The 25,296-nt window shown below is 41.6% G+C and overlaps 1 protein-coding gene across 3 annotated transcripts in view; it reads left to right on the plus strand.

The window, feature by feature from the left end:
• CYFIP1 (cytoplasmic FMR1 interacting protein 1) overlaps positions 1-25,296 on the plus strand; it is a 122,853-nt gene that overhangs the window by 61,719 nt on the left and 35,838 nt on the right. For all 3 annotated transcript variants that reach the window (XM_032843113.1, XM_032843112.1, XM_032843111.1), the window contains 12 exons: positions 1,637-1,754; positions 5,146-5,268; positions 6,081-6,206; positions 12,785-12,951; positions 14,553-14,700; positions 15,947-16,100; positions 17,124-17,280; positions 18,475-18,571; positions 20,186-20,262; positions 20,368-20,476; positions 21,653-21,772; positions 23,902-24,101. In XM_032843113.1, the coding sequence (XP_032699004.1) occupies positions 1,637-1,754; positions 5,146-5,268; positions 6,081-6,206; positions 12,785-12,951; positions 14,553-14,700; positions 15,947-16,100; positions 17,124-17,280; positions 18,475-18,571; positions 20,186-20,262; positions 20,368-20,476; positions 21,653-21,772; positions 23,902-24,101 (1,596 nt within the window). The remainder of the gene's footprint in view (positions 1-1,636; positions 1,755-5,145; positions 5,269-6,080; positions 6,207-12,784; positions 12,952-14,552; positions 14,701-15,946; positions 16,101-17,123; positions 17,281-18,474; positions 18,572-20,185; positions 20,263-20,367; positions 20,477-21,652; positions 21,773-23,901; positions 24,102-25,296) is intronic.

Here is a 25,296-nt window from a genome sequence, read left to right on the forward strand (position 1 = left end):
GGGCCATACAAATGCAGGTTGTATTTGGCCTGTGCTGAAGTTTGCTGAGCTCTGTCCTAGCTTATTTCTTAATAAATCTGCCTTTAAATCCAGTTAGGTGATTTCTCATTCTCCTCTAAGTTACATTCATTAAACTGAAACCTCTTTCTGCTTCAGCACCAATTTAAGCTCTGCTTTCCATGATGTAAATACCCCTGCCATGACTGACTGCAAGCTAACAATGTGACATCTCTAGTACATCTCCTTACACAGTGCTTCTAGCCTAACACAGATGAGCTCTAGATGATAGGTAATGGCAAAACCAGTAAGAGAATCAGGAAACAATGAGTTTTGCATTCTTATTTGGACGTTTTTGATATGAGTCAATAGCATTTAATTGGTGGTAATGGGTATGTTTAACAGCCACCTTGGGATGGGACTGAGCATGTAGCAGTCAGCTTTGAGAGCCCAGCCCAGCAGCCCTGCACCAGCATCTGGGTCCAGAAGGGGTGGTCAGAGGGTGCAGTGTCAGCAGTCAAGTTCTGGGCTGCAGGGCCTTGCCAGAGGTAGACATGCTTTTGGGAGCCTGCATGGGTGGCAGGTATATGGAGGACGGAATCCATTATAGAATCTGGGCCTCAGATGCTCGTTGTAGACTCGGAGCCACCTTGGATGCTGCCGACATAATCATTGCATCATCCTACAGTTGAATCAGAAAGTAAGAAAGGGATGCAGCTTGAGACAATGTACCCATTATTTTGACAAGGGATAACCTGCATCCCTTCTCTTCAAGCAAAGAGGACCAGCTCATTAAAAACATGGCGAGAGTGTTGGTGTTGAGTGTGAGGGAACAATGGTCAGAGCCCCAAAGCCCATGCTTTCTGCCTGAGACCTCCAACAGCTTTAATTGTTAATAAGCTTCTTTTTTTTTTTTTTAAAGATTTTATTTATTTGACACAGAGAGTAAGATCACTAGTAGGCAGAGAGGCAGGCAAAGAGAGAGGGGGAAGCAGGCTCCCTACTGAGCAGAGAGCATGACGCAGGCCTCGATCCCAGGATGCTGAGACCATGACCCGAGCTGGAAGGCAGAGGCTTAACCCACTGAGCCACCCAGGTGCCCTGTTAATAAGCTTCTTTTCTACTAAATTGACTATCTGTTTGCTGCTGAAGTGGTGTGTTGTGCACATAAGTAGTTATGGCAACACTGTCTAACTTCCAAGTAATGGCAGTTTAGAGTTCCCCATAAGGGTAACTTTTCTGAGTCTTTGGCAGACTTGTTTTCTGCTATAGCTTATGTTTTCATATGTGAGCAATAAAAGATAGGAGTTAGGAGTTAAGGGGCCCTTCCTTGCAAGGGTGATGTAGCAACAGCTCTTAGCTTTTTTGAAAGAAGTTGGCTGATTAAGGAGAAATTACAATTCCTTTTCCAAAACACAGATTGAGAAGGTAGGACAGTGGCTCCGACATAGGGGAATGGGGCTGGCCCAGCTGTTTCTTTGCTGAGAATTCATGTTCTCTCCAAGCCTGGCCAGGGTACAGGACCAGTGGGCCATCCTGTGTGCCTGCTATGCCTGTGTCCCCAGACACCCCGCATTGTGAAGCATGAATCTTCTGCAGGCACCTCTTCAGGTAACACACATTTCCCCTTCACTGCCAGATGGACGTGCACATCATCCAGCAGCAGCCCGCAGTACAACATCTGTGAGCAGATGATCCAGATCCGGGAGGACCATATGCGATTCATCTCAGAGTTGGCACGCTACAGCAACAGCGAGGTAAGTGGGCCTTCAGTGCCCATCTGTGCCAGTACTTAAGGCCAGAGGTGTGTGAGAACCTTTGGCTGGATGGGAAGGTATATCCTCGGTGCCCAGAGGAGGAGGGCCTGGAGTTGGGGCTAGGAGGAAGCACTGTCTCTTAGCTATGGGTCTTTTTAACTCTTTCCAGCTTGGCAGCTGGGTTTTCTGTGCCCTTGTTTGGGCTGGTCACATTCTCTCTACCTGCCAAACACAGCTCCAGGCCAGCCCTGCCAGCTTGTGGGGTAGACAGGAGGGGGGAGTTCTGAGTGCAGAGGAGCAGTGGGAATGTCATTTCTCACATGTGAGCGGGCAGGGCAGCGAGGTCAGGGATGTGGCAATGATCCACGGTATGTGTGCTACACAGAGTCTTAGAGGGACCTGGAGACTTGAGACCACATACATACCTCTCTGGTCTTTGAGAATCTGGTACCTCAAGATTCTCAGTAGGGTCATTAACATTTTGAGGGAAAAGTTCTGTGTGTTGGCCCCATCCATTTCAGGATGATGAGCTCCCCTATCCCTCAGCCAGCAAACACTAGCCATCATGTAACCAGAATGACTGGAAGACAGTCCAAATGGTTCAGAGCACACGCTAGCTCCAAGCAGATCTCTGGTGCCCCCAGGAGGAGGTGCTGTCTCACTGTTTCCCCAGCTGACAGCACAGCCCACAGGGTGGAGACGGAGGCAGGGGCTGTGCTGATGTAATTGAAAACCGAATTTGTGGGAAGCTCTCAGACAGCATGTAGAGTTGATTTCTACGCTTAAAATAGGTGTGTCTGACAGCGCATATGGCTCCTGATGTCTGCTATAATACCTTTATAATTAAGATAATAGTTTTAATAAGAAAAAAAGAGATCTTTGAATGCTCTGCTCAGTTTACTTTTAAACAGGTTTATGGGGATTTAATCCACATACCATACAATTTGCCCATTTAAAATGTATAATTCAAAGGTTTTTGTTTATTCACTGAATTGTTTACCACCACAGTCCATTATTGGAACATTTTCATTACACCCAAAAGCAACTCTGTACTCATGTGCTTCTGATCTCTATATAGATCAGAGGTTCCAACCACCCCCTTTGGGTTTTCCATGTGTCTTATGGAGATCAGGGCTCTTTTTTTTTTTTTTTTTCCAAAAGCTACATTTTACTAGGGCTCTTTTTAAACATGACTGGAAGGCAGCTATGCTCACCACTATACCACCAACGCTAAACATGACTATAATAGCATTATCACACCTAAAAAAAAAAAAATTCAGATATTCTTTAATATCAGAGTCATTGTTCAGTTTCCTCTGTTGAGTCACGGATGGTTTTATTTTTCCAACTTGATTTGTCTCAGGATCCACATGAGTATTATACACTGTAGTTGATTAGTGACACATCTTTGAAGATGTGTCCCTTCTCCATCCCTCTTGCTCCCTGTGGGGTCCTTTGGTGTGACTTCTGTCTTCTGTGCTTCTTCTGCATGGGTGATTAGATCTGGAGGCCTGATCAGACTCTGCTTCCATCCTCTCAGTGCAGCTGGGCCTTCATTGGTGGTGCTGCAGACTACTAGAGCGTCTGGCTGTCTCTCTTTGGAGTGTGGACAGCCATCGTCCATTGCCAAGTATATGATTCATTAGGGCTGCAACATGATGGTCTTCTAGTCCTTTCATTCCTCAGCTCCTCCTCTAACAGCTGAGCCTTTCTCTGCAGTATGATTCCTTCAGGAGAGAGAGTCAGAGCTGGATTCTATTGCTATGTGTATCAGTTTTTCAAATAATTGATTCTCTAGCATTATCTAAGGTAAACTTTTTGGAGTACTCTTTTAAAATTCATCTACTTTGTTTCTTTCCTCCCCCCCCCCCCCACCTGCTTTCATGCTGAGAATCCTGGTTCCTAAATGACTACAGGATATTTTGACTTGATATCTTAGTATACACTTAGCAGTCTTAAAATAGCAATACCAATGCTAATAACAATATAATTACTAGAAACAATATAATTATATATTGTAATATATAACATTACAGTATTATGATGACAATATAATTACTAAAAGTTGTTTTTAAATTTATTTTGTAAGTTAATTTTGCCCTTAGAATTTCTCCCTCTAGGGATGGAGAACAAATCATTGGTTCCTTTCTCTTTCTTTCTTTCTTTCTTTTCTTCCTTCCTTCCTTCCTTCTTTTAAATCATTGTTTTTCAAAGTCCCTTGAAGTGGTTTGTTTTGTGTTGGTCTCAGCCTACTGATAGTGATGACTGAAGGACTCATCTATCTTTGGCAGCCCCCATAGACATTTCCCTAAGCGGAGCCAATATTGTGGCTGGACAGGTCCTTGTGGTTCTTATTGTGCTTGCAAGATGTACCTCAGCAACAACCATCAGGGCATTTTGAAAAAAAGAAGGATCATTACTTATAAATTCTGGAAGGCACATGGCATGCCTAGAGCCACAAAGCGAAGTGGTGCTAGAGAAGGCATGTTGATCTGGGATTCCGCCTTTACTGGGGCTCAGGGTGGGGTACGTAGGATTTCATGGACTTATTCTTCATTGGCACATTTCAAACATAAAAGCAGGAATTAGGGCACTAAAGTGGGGTCATTCAAGTGATGTTATCTAGGTCAACCAGAGCTTTCTAAGAGGGGAGCTTCATAGATGGGACTGCCTGGCTCTTTATCTATTTGTATAGCTGGCACTCTGTTTATTCTAGATGGATGTCCTTGAAATGGATGCCTCAGCAATCAAAAGTTTAATGCCAGGCACTTACTGTAATCAAAAAAGCTTGTTGTTAGGTACCTGTACTACATTGTTCTTCAGCGCGGTCATGAACCCAATTCAGTATACACTTTAATTCATGCTTTCATTTTGCTTCTGAGTTTTAGGGATTGTTTGTGTCCCATAATTTAATTTTATATCATAATTATATTAAATATTTATGTGGTTCCAAACTCAGATGTACAATAGGAGGTATATTCAAAGAAATCTGCTTTCCTTTCTACCCTACACCTTCCTGCCCTTTAGGTAACCATTCTTAATTATAAGTTTTGCATTTTTTGATATAAGCAAATGCACATGATGTGGCATGTTTTCCTTTATTAGCTAAGTAGAAGAGTAACTATGCACATGGTTCTCTTAACAGCATGTCCTAGAGATCCCTCCAGCACAGTCTGCAGAGACATTCTCGGAGAACTACAGAATGTCTATTGTCAAGGCTCTGCTGTTACCAGCCTTTTGCTGTGGTAAAGGCTCCTATGCCCCTGTCATCATAATTTTGCAGATGCACCTTTCCGGCAGATTCCTAGTGGATTTGCTAGGTCATGGGGTAAATGCCTAACTGGTTTTTCTAGATATAGGGTGACTTCTCGATGCTCCTCTGGTGCTCTAGGTTGTCACAGGGTCGGGCCGCCAGGAGACTCAGAAGACAGACACTGAGTACCGGAAGCTGTTTGACCTGGCACTTCAGGGCCTGCAGCTGCTGTCGCAGTGGAGTGCTCATGTGATGGAAGTGGTAGGCACTCTGTACTTGTTTTTCTTTGGAAATGCGGAGATCTGGAAGAAATCTACCCTGGTTGATTAGAAGTGCTTTTCCCAAAATCATCCAAGAAATTGACTGGTATTTTTTCTGCATTAACTTCGGTCTTTGGATCAAGAACAAATTGACTTTTTATCTTTGATCCCAGGAATAAAAAATTCTGTATCACTATAAATGTTTCTTAGGTGGCTCAAAGTACATTTCATTTATGTGTGTTACAAATAAAGGGCCTCACCTTTTAAACCATATAGACAGAATTTGTACCATTATGATGATTTTTAATTCTCAGTTTTAAAAAATGTTTTCTCTATAGAGTTCCAGCCATTGGTTTTTGTTTAGCATTAGTAAAATAGTTTCTTGGAGATTTGGATACTTGTAAGTCATAGAAGATTTTTCCTTTTGTTGTTTATTTTGACCAGATAAAAATTACTAAGCTGAATGAGTATGTGATCATTGGAAAGGATGATATTTTTTTTTATGATTTTTTTTTTTTTTTTTTTAGTCTTTGGATATGCAACACAAAATATCCAGGACATTTTACCCTACGTATTTCTTAAACCTGAAGTCATGGTGCCAGACTGTCTTGCAGTTTTATGGAGAAGGGCTTACTGTGTGAATGTATGTGTGTGTCGTGTATGTGTGTGCATGCATGTATGTGTGTGATTTTCAGATGCAGCTAATATTAGAAGGCTGAGCTTTGGTCACTTTGGTGATAGTCATGTCAGTATGACCAGAATGTAAGCATTTTGCATTCCGTGTGCCTCTTTCCGCCTTTCTGACCACAACAGTATTCATGGAAACTTGTGCACCCAACGGACAAGTACTCCAACAAGGACTGTCCCGACAATGCTGAGGAGTATGAGCGTGCCACCCGCTACAACTACACCAGTGAGGAGAAGTTTGCCCTGGTGGAAGTACGGTTTGCTTTCTTTTCCTCCTTTTGCTCTCACCTCAGACTATCTTCCCATTCAAAGCAAAGGCAAAAACTTGAGTAAAATTCAGTGCACAGTTTCATGTTGTCGTTTCTGTGTAAGGCAGCCCTCTGCATCTTTCTTAGTTGCCAGCAGAACAATGAAATAGAATGTAGGTTCCTGGTCTCTGCACTGATGGCTCCTCTGGGTAGATCAGGGGTGCACTCACAGGTGTCCAGGAGTGGGGCATATCTTCTTGATTGGGAGAGAAGAGGAACAGGATGTAACCCTGGTACCCTGAGAGAGAGAAGCCCCCATATTTCCAACTGTTAGCACCAAGTTCTTTGCTCTCACATATGTTGGCTCTGGCTCCCTCAGCTCTGTACTGTATTCATGGGCCTTTTTTATGAATAGATAATTTCCATGCCATTGAGTTTCTTTTATAGTTGGACTTTGTCTTGTTTAAGAAAACTTTGCATACCCTAAGGTTATAATTCCTCTCCACCACCTTCTGAATGTTTTATTATTCTGGCTTTCACATTTAGATCTGAAGTGCACCTAAAGTTAGTTTTTCTTTTTCCTTTTTTTTTTTAAGTTTGTTTATTTATTTAAATTATCTCTACACCCAACGTGGGGCTTGAACTCACAACCCCAAGATCAAGAGTCATACCCTCTTCTAACCAAGCCATCCATGTGTCCCCCGAAGTTAGTTTTTAAAACACTCTGCCTCCACTGCTCTCTCTCACCTCTGTTGTCAGTTATGTAACCATTCATGTATGGATGTGTTTTTTTCACTGTTCTAATCTATTGGTCAGTTGGTCTATCCTTGTTCTCATGCCCCTCTGTCTTAATTACTATAGCTGATTCTGTGTCTGGTAAAGTAAGCTTTTCTGTCTTCAAGAGTTCCTTGGTTATTCTTGCTATTTGTATTTTCATATACATCTTAGAATGATTTTTTCATATCTCACAGTGAAATCTGTTGAAATTTTTAATGTGGATATGAATAAACATATAGGTCATTTTAGGGAGAATTGATAAATTTAGAATATTAAGCCTTTTATGAACATGGTATATCCCTCCATTTATTTAGATTCTCTTTAATTTCTCTTTTATAATCTGTAAAATTCTTAAACTTCTTTTGTTAGCTTTATTTCTAGGCATTTGGGTATTAGATGATAATGTTTTAAGTTTTTTCTAAATGTTTGTCATTGCTATTTAGAATGAAAATTATTTTTCATATTTTTTTCTTTTTTTTGTATTTTTTTTCAGATATCTACCAACCTGTCTAAACTATTTGTTAATTGTAACAAATTATCCATTGGATTTTCTACCAATATAATAATCATCTGAAAATGATGGCAGTTTAATTTGTCCCAACTTTCCGTTTTTATTTTTTTAATCACAAGGGGTCAGACCCCTATTTGTTAAATAGGAGGCACCAGCTATCCTTGTCTTGTTCTTCATCTCAAAGGGAAAGCTTTCAACCTTTCACCTAATGTATTTGCTATAGGTTTTTTTTTCTTTTTTAATTTGAGAGAGAGAGCACAAGCAGGGGGAAGGGCAGAGGAGGGAGAGGGAAAAGCAGACAACCCGCTAAGCAGGGAGGGCCTGATGAAGGGCTTGATCCCAGAACGCCAGGATCATGATCTGAGCCCAAGGCAGATGTGTCACCGACTGAACCACCCAGGCGCACCTTGCCGTAGGTTTCTTATAGCCAACTTTCATCAGATAAAGGAGCTTGCCTTCCATTCCTTGTTTGCTAAGAGATTTTATTATGAGTTGATATTAATTCTATTAAACACTTTGTATCCAGTAAAGTACTTCTGTGAGTTTTTCTCTTTTATTCCATTAATGTGGTGAATTTACACTGATTGTGGGTTTTCTTTTTCCCCCCATTTTTTTTTTTTTTTAAATCAGGTTTGATGTTAAGGTCGCCTTGCATTCCTGGTCTAAACTCAACTCAATCATGACAGATTATCCTCTTTATATATTGTTGGATATAGTTTGCTAGTATTTTGCTTAGGACTTTTATATCAAACTTGATGAGTGAGAGTGTCTTTTACTGTCACTTTTTTAAATAAACCTTTTATTTTAAAACATTTTTAGATTTACAGAAAAATTGCAAAGATGGTACAGTGAGTTCCTATCTATCCCACAGCCATTTTTCTTTATTGTTAACATTTCACATTAGTGTCATTATAATGAATAAACCAGTATTGTACATTATTATTAACCAAAGTCCATACTTTATTCGTATTTCCTCAGTCTTTCCATAATGTCTTAGTTCTGATCTAAGATCCCACATTACATTAAGTCATCATATCTCCTTAGGCTCATCTGGGTTGTGAGTTTTTCAGACTTTCTTTGTTTTGGATGACCTTGACAGTTTTCAGGAGCGCTGGTCAGGTATTTTGTCAGATGTTTCTCTGTTGGTATTTTTGTGACTTTTTCTCATAATTAGATTGGAGTTACAGGTTTGGGGAAGTTGGACCACGGAGGTGTGAAGCATCATTTCCATCACATCACATCAAGAATACATACTGTTGACAAACTCATCACAGTTGGTATCGACCTTGCTCATCTGGCCAAGGAAGTATTGTCAGGTTTCTCTATTAGGAAGTTCCCCTACATCTTCCTCTCTCCTTTCCCCTTTTCATAGTGTACTTTAGAGAAGGAAATTACTGCACACAGCAACACCTGTGTAGAGTAACATTTTTTTTTTTACTTCTATTTGCTATTTATTTATTCATTTATTTATTTTTGTTTAAGTATAATTAACATACACTGTCATTAGTTATAACTTTCCATTCTAGTTTTCTGGTTGTTGGCTTCATAAAACAATTCATAGGGGGCTCCCTTTTTGTATTGTCTGAAGGGGTTTGTATAAGGTTCATGTTACTTCTTCTTTCAATGTTTGCTAGTATTTACTAGTAAAGTTTTCCCTTTATGAGATGGTTTTTGAAACATTCAGTTTCTTTACCATGTACATTTTCTCTTTCTATTTGTATCAGTTTTGTTAAGTTGTATTTTCAGGCATGGTAAGTTACATTTTCAGGAAATTTTCCGAGAATCTTAAAATTTTCTAACATTTGTCATAAAGTTTTTCAAAATAAATTCTCATCTTATTTTAGTAACAGTTGTTTTTTTTTTCTACACAGTATACAATTAACCTGCTTGAAGTACAAAAATTCAGTGCCTTTTTAAAATATATATTCACAGAGTTGTACAATCACAATCAAATTTAGGACATTTTTATTATGTCACAAAGAAACTTCACACCCATTAGCATTCACCCCCAGTTCTCCTCTCCCTTCAGCCCTAGGCAGCTGCCAGTCTGCTTTGTGACTATAGATTTGCTCATTCTGAACACCTCATATAAATGAAATTCTACAATACGTGGCTAATTATGATTGGCTTCTTTCACTGAACATCATGTTTTCAGGATTCACACATGTATCAGTATTTTATTCTTTCCATTGCTGGATCCCATTCCATTGAATGGCTGTATCACATTTTATTTACTTTTTAGCTGATTTTTTAGTTTGGTTGTTTCTACTTTTCTATTAAGACTAATGCTTCTGGGACGCCTGGGTGGCTCAGTTGGTTAAGCGGCTGCCTTTGGCTCAGGTCATGACCCCAGTGTTCTGGGGTCGAGTCCTACATCGGGTTCCTTGCTCGGCAGGGAGCCTGCTTCTCCTTCTGCCTCTGCCTGCCACTCTGTCTGCCTGTGCTTGCTCTCTCCCTCTCTCTCTCTGACAAATAAATAAATAAAATCTTAAAAAAAAAAAAGACTAATGCTTCTATTAACTTTTGTATACTAGTTTTTATGAATGCATGTTTTTATTTCTTTTCAGGATACATCCAGTAGTAGAAGTGCTGGGTCATATGGTAACTCTATTTATTTAACATTTTGAAAAACTACTGGATGGGTTTTCCCAAGTGGCAGCACTATTTTATATTCCTACCAATAGTGTATGAGGCTTCTACTTTCTCTGAATCTTCAGCAACACTTGTTATTGTCTGTCTGATTGATTCTAGCCATCCTATCACATGTGAAATGTATCTCATTATGATTTTATTCACATTTTCCTAAAAACTATGATGCTGAGCATATTTTAATATGCTTATTGGCAATTTATATATCTTCTTTGGAGAAATGTTTATTCAGATCTTTTGTTCATTTTTTAATTGGATTATTTATCTTATTAAGTTCTCTGTGTATTCTAGATAAGAGCTTCTTTTCAGACATATGATTTATATTCTTTTCTTCCATTCTTTGATTGTCTTTTTACTTTATTAATGGGGTCCTTTGAGCATAAAGTCTTTAATTTTTATTATGTTCAGTTTACCTGTTTTTTTTTCTTTTGCTGTTTGTGCTTTTGATATTATATCTAAGAAGCCATTTCCCAACCCAGGTAATGAAGATTTACTCTTACGTTTTTTTCTAAGAATTTTACAGTTTTGCCCCTTCAGTTTAAATGTGTGATTCATTCTGAGTTAATTTTTCAGTATGGTATGAGGTAGGGACTATGTTAGAGATTCCTAAAACTGCTCTCAGGCTTGATTTGCTAGAGGGACTCACAGGACTGAGTAGCTGTTCTACTTGAGGTTATAATTTATTACAGTGAAAGGAGACAGATTTAAATCAGCAAAAGGTACATGGGCGAAGTCCAGGAGAAACCAGCTGCAAACTTCTGGGAATCCCGTACTAGTGTACTTATGCAGGATGTGCTTAATTTTTCCAGCAGAGAAGGGTGGCAACACATGGAAAGTGTTGCCATCTAGGGAAGCTTACCCAAGATCTTAGTGTCCAGGTTTTTTTATTGGGGGTCAGTACTGTTGGCATGCAACACAACTTCGTGATTGACTTGGGCTACTCAAGACTCCAGACTCCCAGTGCAAATATAGCTGTTCACCATAAATTACATTATTGTCATAAACACTGGTATTGCAGTGGTCCAGAGCCTTGGGTGTACGCAGATACTTTTTTCAGGCAGGATAGTCCCAGGGCTGAGAGCTCAGTTCCTTGGAGCTGGCCAAGGGCCAGTCCTGAAAACAGGCCTTTCCTCGGTATATGGAGGGTTTGATCATCCCAGGCCTCACCAGTTAACCCGGTCCTGCACAGGAGACCAACTTCATTGTTTGCATGTGGATACTGTTTGTTGAAAAAATAATATTTCTCTGTTGAATTGTTTTCACACAGTTGTTGAAAATCAGTTGACTGTAAATGTCTGTTTCTATTCCATTGATCTGTATGTTTATCCTATGCTGATATAGTCACATAATCTCTTACTACCTGTAAACTCTGTGACAATGCCCCCCTTTTTATTCTTAATGTTTGTAGTTTGTGCCTTTGCCTGTGTTTTTCTTGATTAGTCCCTCGGGAAAGTTGTCAATTCTATTATTTACTTATTTTTTTAAACAGCTTTATTTTTGTTGATCACCTTTTTTTTTTTTTTTAAGATTTTTTATTTATTTATTTGACAGAGAGAAAGAGAGACGGCAAGAGAGGAAACACAAGCAGGGGGAGTGGGAGAGGGAGAAGCAGACTTCCCACTGAGCAGGGAGCCCAGTGTGGGGCTTGATCCCAGGACCCTGGGATGGTGACCTGAGCCACCCAGATGCCCTTGTTGATCACCTTCTATGATATGCTTGTTTTCTGTTTTGTTAATTTTTACTTATCAGTATTTATTTCCCTCTAGTTTGGGGAAGGTGTATTTTCCTGTTCATTTTACAGGTTTATGATGACTGTTAGATTATTATTCAGACTTTTTGTTTCCTATTCTATGCCTCTAGAGTTCAAAATTTACTTTTTTAGCATACCTTTTCCTACATCCCATAAATTTGAATTTATAGTATTTTTTTCAAGTTGATTTGAATTTGAATTCAGTTCAGTTTGAATTTGATTTGGGGTATTTGCTTTTTTTTTTTTTCCCCCATAAAAATGCCTCTTTTTTTCCTCATTAAAGAACCACCTAACAAATCCCTAAAGCAAATAAACAGAACACATGAGTGTGCCTTAAGGACATTATAGTGTCTGTGATGCTATCACAGAGATGAACTTTAAGCATTTTAGTATATATTTTCTTCCAGGCCTTTATATGCCTATTAATTCAGCATACTGTTACTGTTTAATAGATGGGATTTGGGCTACCAACTCTAAAAAACTTCTTTTTTTTTTTTTCCAGCTAATAACATACTTGCTTTCATGAATCTTTTTTATTCTTTTTCCTTTAAAGTCCTTCACAGGGATATACCTTATGCATTTGGGAGTATTATGAGTGAGTTACTAAACGCCCCTGTTAGCTCCATGCCAAGCCAAGCAGATCCATCACTGTCCTTAAGGCACTCATGGTCTAATGGTGTCAGACCCAGGCACATGGACAGCTGCTGATATAGAGCTAAGCTCACGGCTCTTGGGAAGAGTTACAGGCAGCAGCTTCTGAGCAGAAACATGGGAAGCCAGGCAGAGGTGCTGTGTATGAGGGAGAGGCAGCTTCCAGGTGCAACTTGGCATCACCTGAGAAGGAGCCATTTCCTGTCAACATCCACCACACTGACAGTTGTGTCTCCCTCTGCAGGTGATTGCCATGATCAAAGGTCTGCAGGTGCTGATGGGCAGGATGGAGAGTGTATTCAACCATGCCATCCGGCACACCGTCTATGCTGCACTGCAGGACTTTTCCCAGGTTACCCTCCGGGAACCACTCAGGCAGGCCATCAAGAAGAAGAAGAACGTCATCCAGAGGTCAGCCTCAGTGTAATACCTCCCTGTGAGCTCAGAGTCTGAAGCTGTAGAATCAGTTTAAGATTAAACAACTATATAGTTAGATTTTCATAAATATGCTCAGTGCATTTATCTTCAACCTCCTCCAGAAGATGCCCTTCCGGTGACTTTTCTCTAAATGTGATGCGATAGGTCCAACTATTCACCTGAGCAATGTGTAATAAATCAACTACAGAATGTCTGAGCAGTGGGGATGCAGGGTCAAGGGTGTGTTTATCTTGGGGCAGGAGAGTGTCTCAATATCTGTTTAATAATTCTCATCACCAGGCATGTGGGGACAGGAAGCCCAGTATCAGATTTCCCATCTCAAGTGTGTCATCTTCAGTATTTTTGCTTCTGTTCCTTTTGACCTGTCCTACAAATTGGTTAGAGACTAACACAGATATCGCAGAGATCCTGTAGTGATCTTGAGCTAGTTTACTCTTAATACATAGCCTTTTATGAAATAGTCAATCAGAGAAAGACAGTTATCATATGATCTCACTGATTTGAGGAATTTGAGAAACAAGACAGAGGATCATAGGGGAAGGGAGGGAAAAATGAAACAAGATGAAACCAGAGAGGGAGATAAACCCTAAGAGACTCTTAATCTCAGGAAACAAACTGAGGGTTGCTGGAGGGAAGGGGAGCCTAAGAGATGGAGTGCGTGGGTGATGGACATTGGGGAGGGTATGTGTTATGGTGAGCGCTGTGAATTGTATAAGATAGATGATTCATAGACCTGTACTCCTGAAACAAGTAATACATTAAATGTTAATTAAAAAAAAAATACAGCCTTTTCAAGTTGTCTTTCAGAGACATCTATGTAAAATGAAGCTTACTGGGGCTCACAAATATATTGATTTCATTTTGTTGTTTTATAATTGATGTTTGACACCTGGCTTGGTATGACTTTTTGCATTAATAAAATTTGATACTGTTAGTCTTCCCATTTTGCTCATGTTTGCCATAATGGGAGGCTCACCACGTGGGAAATGTGAAGTGTAGTCTAAGAGTAACTCAGATTTTAGCCAGAGCTTTCCCCACGAGGTGATGGGATAGGCACATGGGTACATCTACCCCTGCTTGTGGTGGGGGTTGGGGGGCTCTCCATATGGTAGAGCCCTGGTGGGAATGGGAACGTGTTCCAAATGTGTCTGAGACATAGGCCCAGTTCGTACAGTGTTGGTGTGTTGTGTTGGTGACATGTTCCTGTTAGAAAACAGGGAATCAGCCAGGGGAAGTTGAGTTTCAGCTCCCTGGGTGGATATTTGTGGTTTGTCTCCTGCCACCTTTTGCATGACTCAGTGTTCAGGAAATAAAACATCACTTTCAGGTTAATTGATGCAAACTGCAGCTAAGGCAGATCTTTTGGGGCTAGTAATATCCCCCAGAAAATGATCTATCCAAAGTTTCTCTTTGAATTGGTCCATTACCATGTCCCCCACCGCCCCCAGAGGAAATCACGTTTGAGAGTTGGCTGTCCTGAGAGCTATGTGTTAGGTGAGGCAGTGCTGTGATTTTTAAAGTGGTGAGGGTGTCAGCACTCTGTGCCTCACTGATGACTTGATGGGACTGTTTAGTGTCCTGCAGGCCATCAGGAAGACCGTGTGCGACTGGGAGACGGGGCATGAGCCCTTCAACGACCCAGCCCTGCGAGGCGAGAAGGACCCCAAGAGCGGCTTTGACATCAAAGTACCCCGGCGCGCTGTAGGACCTTCCAGCACTCAGGTTCTCATTCTCCCTGCCCCCCTGCTCCATCTGTTCCCCTAAGTGGGCTAAACCTGAGCTGAGGGTTGATAAGCAAGGTCAGGAGTAAAATGACATAACCACTGTCTGCTCAAGATGATAAGTACTGCCTGTGCCTTTTTTGCTCCTCTGTTCCCTGCCCATGTGAATCTGGAGCATTAGCCAAGATGTTCTTGTGATTCTCAGATTTGGTCATTTGCACGCAGAATTTAATTTGACTGCATCAACTCCCATTGCCAAAATGTGGGTGAAAGTCTATGTGTCCATATTTACGCTGTGTTTCCTGGTGGGTGTTTAAATGTATGGTTATACTTTCTATGTTGAGACTAAAAATGATCGTTTCTGAAGATAAACTTTTAGAAGTTTAAGAATGTAGCTTTTTTGTGTCCCTGGTCTTAAGCCACCACTGCTGTTTTCTCTTCTGGCATGCTCAGACCCCTGACCCCCAAAAGCAGCTTTCTTCTGACTCTCACACCTGATTTAAAACATCCTTCTGCTTTTTTCTTCCCATTTTGGGGCTTAGTACTTCTTACTCATTGTTCTTCTGTTGGGGGCTTTTATAATCTCTTCTGCCAGCCTTTCAGAGAACTACCAGCAAAGCACATTGTTGGCTTTATGAAACCTCTCAAATATCTGGGAGGAAGGAATTTGGCCCAGTTATGGAGGATGCTTGTCCTGGGTCTGTCCAGTGTGCATGCAGCCTCCCCACCCTCTGTTCCCATGTGTGTCTCCCCATCCCATGATGTGTGTGTCCTGTGACTAACGGCTCTCTCCCACCTCTCCCCCACCCATCTGTCCGTGTCTAGCTCTACCTGGTGCGCACCATGGCGGAGTCCTTGAGCTCTGCCGAGCTGCTGAGGCAGCTCAAGTCTTTGGGCATGGAAAGACTCTTGCATGTGGTAAACGCGTTTCTGAGGCAGTCCTACACCTATCCACCTCTTTTAACCTTTGGTGGTAAGACATCATTTGTTTCTCTTGTTGATGTTTATGGCACGAAAGTGAACTGCTCTGCTACAAATTCTTTCTCCCAAGCAGCACCAACTTGGGCACTTAGATGGGTGCCCAGACCCACTTTTAGGGGCTGGTATAGTGGTAGGCTTACCACTCCAGCCTGGCTCTGGTCAGGGCATAGCGGAGTAGTCTTCCTCTTGTGGTTTATCTAAATTTGGTGTAACTAATGTACCATGTATATTTTCTCCCCCCACAAATGTTTCCTTGGATAATGCAGCTTTACATGGTGAGAACCATGCTAGAGTCCCTCATTGCAGACAAAAGTGGTTCCAAGAAAACCTTGAGAAGTAGCCTTGAGGGGCCCACCATATTGGACATAGAAAAATTTCATCGAGAGTCATTCTTCTACACTCACTTGATAAATTTCAGTGGTAAGAGATACTGCTGACCAGCATCTGGCCCAGCATGTTCTAACACTGCTAACACCGTCTAGAATGCTTCTGCTGACCTTCCCCTGCTGTGGTCCCCTCACACACCCAGACGGTGACCTGTGTTTTAACCTTCATGGTAGTCCCTCACCTGTCGCTTTAAATGCACAGCCAGCCAGAGGTCCCCTCCATGTGCATAGCCCTTAGAAGAATGAGGGCCACGGGCCTGTGGCTGGCTCTGTGACTTGAATATGGTCTTTGTAACCCATATGAGGTCAGAAGCACAGGTGAAGGTAATCTGTCACCTGGCTTGAGAACAAAATAGTGATAAATATCAGAAATAGTCCCCATGAGTAGTGACATGTGGAAGGTGGCAGTCACATTGAGCAGGACACTGGGTGGATACCCTTTGTCATTGCGGAGTCCATGTTTACTCTGGTGCTGCATGCAGCAGCTTGCTCAGAGCAGGAAGCCTCTATCTTGGCTGTGAGTGCTGCAGGTTTAGAGTAAAGACCAAAGCTTTTGTTGTTCACTTGTCAAATGATGGACACTTTTATTTTTCATTTGTTTCTATTTTACATTAGATAAACTTGAACTGAATATGCATGTAATGCTATATCTTTATCCTAAGTAAAATAAAATAATGTGGTTTTTATTTCTCCTTTTAAAAAGGACATTTTCCTCCCCTCCCAGTCCCTCAGAGAAGCTCACAGGGTTGACAAGTTCCCATTGATGGGTGGTGTTGTCCATGCCGGACCAGCAGGGGCCAGATGCTGACTCTGCTCTTTTTATGACCGAGAATGTGCACAGTCTAGGGTGGCTTTGCTTGCAGCCACATCATGTCTCATGTCTCATCTCTAGTGTGAGATGCTGTGTCACCCCTCCCTGCTCACATCTACTCCCGCATGGCTCAGGGCTGAGATTGAAGGAGCCGGACCTTGCACATGCCCCTCCCTGTCCTAGATCGTCCTGTCAACTTCCTTCTGCTTGCAGAAGATTAATATGGTATCATTTGAATCCTTCAAGAAACACTCCAGCAGTGCTGTGACCTTTCACAGTTGTGGTTCCGAGAGTTCTTTCTGGAACTGACAATGGGCAGGAGGATCCAGTTCCCCATCGAGATGTCCATGCCCTGGATCCTGACGGACCACATTCTGGAGACCAAGGAGGCGTCAATGATGGAGTGAGTACCCTCTGGGCATGTCTTAGTTCTTTGTGATGACCAGGGTCCTTGGTGGCATTTGGGAGCTGGGAGATGGAGGAGGGGCTGGGCTGTTTTCAGCACTTCATTTGAAGTTGTCATACTTCAGAGATTAATACAGGTAATGGGCTTCTTGCTTTAGACTAAAATCAAGAACTCAGGCAGCAAGAGTCAGTAAGTCCCACCATGTCAGGTGAGACTCTGTCAGCAAGAGTTGAGGTGGCCTGGCCTCTCATATGGCATAGCCTCTGAGCCAGATGAATTTGGGAGAGAAAGTGTTAATTGAATAGCATTCTTTTGAGGTCAGGGCTCAAGGCCAGGGTACGGGGTTGGAGACTTTCAAAATAGAAGGTCCACGAAGGTAAAGTAATAGGAAAGGGAGATATCTTATGAACAGCCTGGGAACTGACCCAGCAGGTTCTTCAGCAAAGAGAGTAATTGTATAGCACCTCGTCTTTTCCCATGCACGTCAATTCTTATGTGGCCGGGAGGATGGCCTTCTATTTTCTCTGGAGTGGCCGTAACATCCATTCAGCAGTACCAGAGAGGGGAGGAGGAGTATGGATATCTAACACAAAGGCCTTGGCATGCCTCTATGTTGTATCTTTGGAGTTTAGCTTGGCCCCGCTCCTTACACAGCCTTCCTGCTCTGAAGTCGAAGTGGTCTTGCACCCTCAGAGGGACCTTACTACTGGAGACTACTGGCTGCTGCCTTTTGTCCAGATACAGGGCTAGGTAGGGGAGAGGGCCTTTTGGCCATGCTGGACATGATGGTGGTCAGCTCTGGACTCAGGATCTTCATACGTTTTTCGTATTAAGTTCGACAGTTTATTCGTAGAAATAAGAAAATAACTTGTTTTTGTGATTATAAAAAATACTGTATTCTGTGGTGAAAGTTTTTGAAACATACATAAGTGAGAAGATGCCATTACAGGAGGCCCTTGTGAACCCTCCAGGGGTCTGGGCATGGCCTAAGTAAATGCGTCCCATTTGTGGGATCATCTGCCTTGGTCCATTAGGGTCCTTGATAAGAACCCCATTTGGTGTCCGAAGTAAGAGATTCTTTTTCCTCATGTGAGAGGTCAACAACGAATGTTAAATTTCATCTGGAGTGTGGGATGTGAGAGCTGAGGGGCCCTATGTGGAAGGCTGGCTGACCATTTGCCCCCTCTGCAGGTACGTCCTCTACTCCTTGGACCTGTACAATGACAGCGCACACTATGCCCTCACCAGGTTCAACAAGCAGTTTCTCTACGACGAAATTGAGGCAGAGGTGAAGGCGCAGGCACTTTCAACAAACTTTAATTTCCCTTTTCTCTGAGTATTAAAGGAAGCAAATTTTCTTTATAATACAAGGAGATTTGAACAATAGAATGAACTTCTGAAAAAACATTTTGGAGTAAATCCTTCTATCTGTATTTTTCTCTCTGCATCTACACATGTGTTATTGGGGTCTTACAACATAATACTTGACTACATGTCATAAGCACTTCTGTATCCTCACCTGTCTTTTATGAACACAGTTTAAGCCAACCCCTATTTTATTTCTTTCATTTTAGCTTTTTATTTTTGTGTATTGTAAGTAATGCTTTGAAGAACTTGCTTGCACCTAATTTTTTAGCTGTGTTCAATTATTTTTTGAGGACACATTCCTACAAGTGGAATTATTATGCAGCTAAGGAGATAAATCTTATTTTGTACCTTAAGATTTAAGAGCATTTAACCTCAAAAAATTGCATTGTGCATCTAGATGTCCTTCTCTGCCTCCTCACAGAGATACTAGAAAGTGCTTCTTCAGGGAGATGTCATAGGCTCCTGGGCCATGTAGGGTAGGCATATAGCAGAGACCTGCAGGTCCTGGGGTTGGTTTCCCTTTGAGTACGTGGTATCCTTATCAGAGTTCTGCATGGAGAGGCTAACTCCATTTGCAAGGAAAATTCAGTTTTGGGGGTGGAGTCACAAGGCTGTATCCATCCTATGTCTCCTCCCTGACCCAGTGCCCAGAGCTGTGTTCCAGGGGAGGCCACATGCAGTTCCTGGGATACACAGTCTGGTGGCAGGAGCAGAACCCAAATCCAGTGCACATTAGCCAGTGGGAGCACATGATGAAGGGAGACTTTTTCATATTCCTTTGCCTTTAAGAGTCAGGGAGCATTTTTCTCCATTAGTAAGGGATGTTCTGATACAATTTTCAGTGGCTGTGTAGTGGTCACTCCTGGCCACACTGTGAAATATTTAATCTGTTGTTTTTGGACAATGAGGTTGTTTCCTGTTTTTCTTTTCTAATAAAAGAGCCTTTGTTAATTGCCTTAACAAAAATTTTGCTTTTAACTTTATATTCCCAGAACTTACTCATTTTTTAACTGGAAGTTTGTACCTTTTGACTACTTTTATCCATTTTGCTCATCTCTACCTCTGGAACCACCAGTCTGTTCTCTATGCATTCATTTCTTTCTTTGTTTGTTTTTAAGATTCCACATATAATTGAGATTATACAGTATTTGTCTTTGACTTAGTTCAATGAATGTAATGTCCTCAGGGTCCATCCATACAGTTGCAAATGGCAGGATTTCCTTTTTTATGACTGAAGAGCATTCCTGTGTGTGTGTGTGTGTGTGTGTGTGAGAGAGAGAGAGAGAGAGAGAATTCTGTATGTGTTCATCCATCAGTGGACACTTAGGCTGCTTCCATGTCTTGACTATTGTAAATGATTCTGTAAACATGGGGGTGCATATATCTTTTCAAGTTAGTATTTTCAGTGTTTCTGGTGAAATACCTAGAAATGGAATTTGCTGGATCAAAAGTTTTGTTTTTTGTTTTTTTTTTTAAGTTGTCTTGTTTGATCTTTAGGAAACAAAACTCTAATATATGCTTTCTTTTTCTTCAGGTGAATCTGTGCTTTGACCAATTTGTTTATAAGCTGGCAGACCAGATATTTGCATATTATAAGGTTATGGCAGGAAGGTGCGTATGGTTTATGATTTGGACATGAAATCTAGGGTAACTTGATCTGACATTTCCATTAAAATTCACAGAATATGAGAAATGTCTTCTCTTCTTCCATACTAGTTTGCTTCTTGATAAACGTTTACGATCAGAATGCAAGAATCAGGGGGCAACAATCCATCTCCCACCGTCTAACCGCTATGAGACCCTACTTAAGCAGAGGCATGTGCAGGTGAGTCAGACCTTTCTGGGTCATGGTTGGGGGTGGAGCTGGCATTGGAATGGTGAGGTTTTCTTAGAGCTGACTGAGTTTTACTCGATGTCGGTATGTTCTGTGACTGTGGCTACATCCTTATAAAGTGTGGAGATCATAAAGACAGTTTCTTTTGGATACCCTGAAACCCAAGGGAAGGCTTGCAGCACTCTGCACCCTGCTCTGGCTCCCAGGGGGAAGGCATGGCCCCAGAGGGCTTGGGTCCTCTCCAAGAGCCCAAAAGTTAGAACTTTTTAAAAAAGAATGAAGGTGAGAAACACTTGTCAGCTGCGTGTTGAAGAGGAGCTTTTTCTTGGCCAGCACAAAAAATAAAAAATACAGTTCTTATTTTTTGTTTCCTTACAAATATGTGTGTGTGTATATGTGTCATAAATTGGGAAAGTACAGAAAACTGTAGGGAAAATTCCATTTAATTCTGCAGATAATCACCATTCACATTTTGAGACATTTGCACCAGGATTTTGCCCATACTTTTGTTACTGAAATGATATTGAGGCACAAATACATTGTTAGGACTCTGAAATAGGAATAATTTTCTCCTACTCATTGTACCACTGCAGAGTTTCCGCAGGCACAGGCTGCTGCGTGCTGGCAGATGGTCCTGAATAGCAGCATGAGGGTGTCCTCACTGCCAACCCAGGGTCTCCAGGGTGTTTGGTGAAACTTAGGGTTTCTGTCCATGACATAAGTGTAAGTTCAATGCAAAGGATGATAATACAAAAGTCCTTTATGGTTTTGACTTGCAGAATTTCAGCACCAGGAAGGTAGGGTATTTGATCATGACATCTGTATATGTCATTTGATCTAAAATGTTTACATTTTGTATATTGTTTGTTTGCTCTTTCTCTTAGAATTGGATTCTGAGAGAATATATACGTTTTTTGTTTCTTGGGTTTTTTTTTTTTTTCTTTTTTTTAAATTTTATTTATTTATTTGAGAGAGAGAGCAGGAGCAAGGAGAGGGACAGAGGAGCAAACTCCCTGTGAGCAGGGAGCCCAATATGGGACTCAATCTCAGAACTCTGGGATTGTGACCTGAGCCGAAGGCAGACACTTAACCAACTGAGCCACCCAGGTGTCCTTGTTTGTTTTTTATTGTTAGTTTTTTTTTTTTTTCCCCTTTTCCATCTTCCAGCTCTTAGGAAGATCCATTGACCTTAATCGGCTGATTACTCAGCGTGTCTCAGCAGCCATGTATAAGTCTCTGGAACTGGCTATTGGACGATTTGAAAGTGAAGACTTGACATCAATAGTTGTAAGTGCTCTCCCTTTTGTCCGGTTCAGCAGATTTGTGGAAAACTAGTTACAAGGATTGGAGCTAATTTTAATTTTGTCCTTGTTATTGCATAGGAATCAAAAGGTATGCACTGATCAAGCATGACCTATCCAATCGCTTTTTTAGTGTCTGCTCTTAGTAGTCACAATTCTAAATTGACTTCAAAGAACAAGTAATCCTAACCCTGAGTAAGTTACATGTAACTATGGCAAGAGAATGAAAGAAGAAAAATTTTAAAAATGAAAAAGAAGTGAACACAGAAAAAGTATTTGAAAAAATTATACAGAAGATATAATAATAATAATATATAATATATATAATATGTTCTATATTGTACATAATAAATAATAATAATATAATAATAGTAATGAAGATCTAACATACATATAGGGAACATACATATTATAAAGAAAAACAAAAGCAACAGGATGGAATAAATATTAAAAGTTGCATTTCAAGAAAACTGATAGAATTTAAGACTTGTGCTATTATCAACAATAGCCAAACTATGGAGAGAGCTCAAATGTCCATTGACTGATGAATATGGATAAAGAGGATGTGGTCTGTATACACAATGGAATATTACTCAGCCATCAAAGAAATAGGAAATCATGTCATTTGCAGCGATGTGGATGGAGCTAGAGTATATTATGCTAAGTGAATTAACTCAGAGAAAGACAAATGCCACATGATCTGACTCCTATGTGGAATTTAAAGCAGAAAACAGATGAACATATGGGAAAGGGGCAGAGAAAAAAGGAGAGAGGGAAACAAACCATAAGAGCCTCAACGATAGAGAACAAACTGAGGGTTAATGGAGGGAGGTGGGTGGGGTTGGGCTAGATAGGTGTTGGGTATTAAAGAGGACCCTTGTTAGGATGAGCACTGCGTGTTGAATGTAGGTGATGAATCACTGAATTCTACTCCAGAAGCCAATATTGCACTGTATGTTCACTACCTAAAATTTGAATGAAAAAAATGTATATATTAACAAAATTAAGACATGCTATAAAATACATATTAAAAGCTTATGGCATGTGCCTGGGAAAACTGACTCAAAGTGGCCAACACTAAGGAATATTGCAGTAAAAGTATTAGACTTTAAAGGAAAAGAAAAAATCCTCTGGATATCTGAGCAGAGTGATGAGAGAAAGAAAATTTGTCCTCAGGGCTTTGCCCCTAGCAATTCCGGCCGAAAGCCAAGGAAAGGAAGTATGAATTAAGGATTTCATGCAAAGCCAAATAGATTTCCCAGGAATGAAGCCTGCAGGGAAGTGGTAGTGAAGATGCAAGAACTCAGGGAAGATTGTTCATTTCTAGAGATGCAGTTCTGGGTAGACCAAGAGAGGCTTTGGTGAGCAGTGGGCACGACAAACTCAGGTTCGAGCATCTCCACATAGGATGAGCTGTGCTCCTCATATTCTTCCACAGAATTAAAATATTATTGACATGGATATCTTACATTCTTTATCTTCGTACTTGATTTTTAAAATCTGGGGTGTAACTCACATGCACAGTGTACCTCCGTTTGGACCAGCCACATTCTCATTGCCATCTGTAAAGCCCATGGCTGCTGGAGTGGATAGTAAAGAACTAGGCGTGCTTATGAGCAAACTAGGAAAGCTTGGAAGGCCATCTGTGAATGTGCTTGCTGACTCTGCTACACAGCTGTGCTTTTGAGTAATTCCAGGCACGTTAGGCTGACTTAGGCTAATGCCTGAGGACTCAGTGCTTCAGCAAGGGTGGGGGTGGACACATCCCAGTGGTCTGTACCCTGTGGGTGGTTGGAGGCCGGGGGGGTACAATGCAGAAATGACGTCAGTGGAGAAAGAATGATGACTCTGTGGGTGTGACCACAGTAAAAAGGTATGTTTCAGAGGCAGTGGAGAGGACATAATGAATTTAAGTGTAAGAAGCAAGCTCCTGCAGGCTACTAGACCCCCCACTGTGTGTATTCTTCACCTTGCTCACCAACCTCACCTCCGTGTGTCCTGCTGTCTTCTGCCCATTCTGCTCTGCCCCCAGCCATGGCACTGCCCATGCAGGGAATCAAGGCCACTGTGCTGGGCCCATTTCTGTCCTCACACCCCGTCTTTGTGGTCCTGTAGGAGTTGGATGGCCTTTTGGAAATCAACCGCATGACCCACAAGCTGCTAAGCAAGTACCTGACACTGGACAGCTTTGATGCCATGTTCCGGGAGGCCAACCACAATGTGTCCGCGCCCTATGGGAGAATCACCCTCCATGTCTTCTGGGAGCTCAACTATGACTTCCTGCCCAACTACTGCTACAATGGCTCCACCAACCGGTGAGCATGCCACCTCATGGATGTCCTTGCTAAAGGGTTCCTAAATGGGATGATCTCAGGGCCTCTACGTTATTCACTAGGTTGCTGTCCCCAACACTGTCCCCTATCATTTCTCATGTCCATGTATTCAAGCCCTTTCAGTCTCCTCTTTTTACAAGTGTAGTCCTGGGCATGTCTTACAGCTTTCCATGTGGAGACTGCAGAGCAGGCTGGAGTTCCCACCTGGGGCACTTGCTTGTAGCTCAGGGCTTGATCTCAAGGTGCATGTGGACAGCAGTTACCAGTTCTGTACCTGATGTTGGGAAGTAGTCACTGGCTCTATTTTTCATCCATTCTGGGATGTTGGGGTATATAAAGATCTGTCAGTTAGCCACCCTCTCACCCACCTATGCTTTGCTACTATGCTGAACAACACAGTGGCCAGTGAGGTGAGTGGCATGGTTGACAGCAGCAGTTTCATGTGATTCAGCCTCATAATAACGGTCCAAATCCTGTAACAGCTCTGTCTTGGCCTCTGTGCACTGGGTAGCCGCCTATTTGAGGTTTGTTCCATGTGCCCTTAGCTTCTGCTCCCTGTGAGCACATGCTGGGGATGTGTGTGTATGTGTGTGTGTGTGCTTGTGTGTGTTATGACTGCTTTTTAAAAATCATTGTCATTTCTGTGTCCTATTAGGTATCCCCATCATTTTTTTTAAAAGATTTTATTTATTTATTTACAGACAGAGATCACCAGTAGGAAGGGAGGCAGGCAGAGAGAGAGGAGGAAGCAGGCTCCCCGCTGAGCAGAGAGCCCGATATGGGGCCCAATCCCAGGACCCTGAGATCATGACCTGAGCTGAAGGCAGAGGCTTTAACCCACAGAGCCATCCAGGCGTCCCTGTCCCCATCATTTTGAAGCACTTCTTGTACCTCAAGAAGTTCCATGTTTATCTTGTACTTCTCAGGCCCTATCATTGCAACTTGTCACTTCCACAGAATTCCTTCTAGTGGAGAATATTTTAGAACTAGGCTTAATATTAAAAAGTAAGCCTGGGTATGATCATTGTTAGTGGGATGTCATTGTTTCTAGACCCTTTTGATGTTCAGAGCTAGGAAGTTCCTGACTATGTATCGTATTAGGGTTCTCTGACAAATTGTCACAAACCATGGGGCTTCAAACAACAAAAATTTCTTTTCTCATAGCTCTGGAGGCTAA

Source organism: Lontra canadensis, unplaced genomic scaffold (genome assembly GCF_010015895.1).
Source record: "Lontra canadensis isolate GAN:19392208 unplaced genomic scaffold, GSC_riverotter_1.0 scaffold135, whole genome shotgun sequence".
NCBI classification, from domain to species: domain Eukaryota; kingdom Metazoa; phylum Chordata; class Mammalia; order Carnivora; family Mustelidae; genus Lontra; species Lontra canadensis.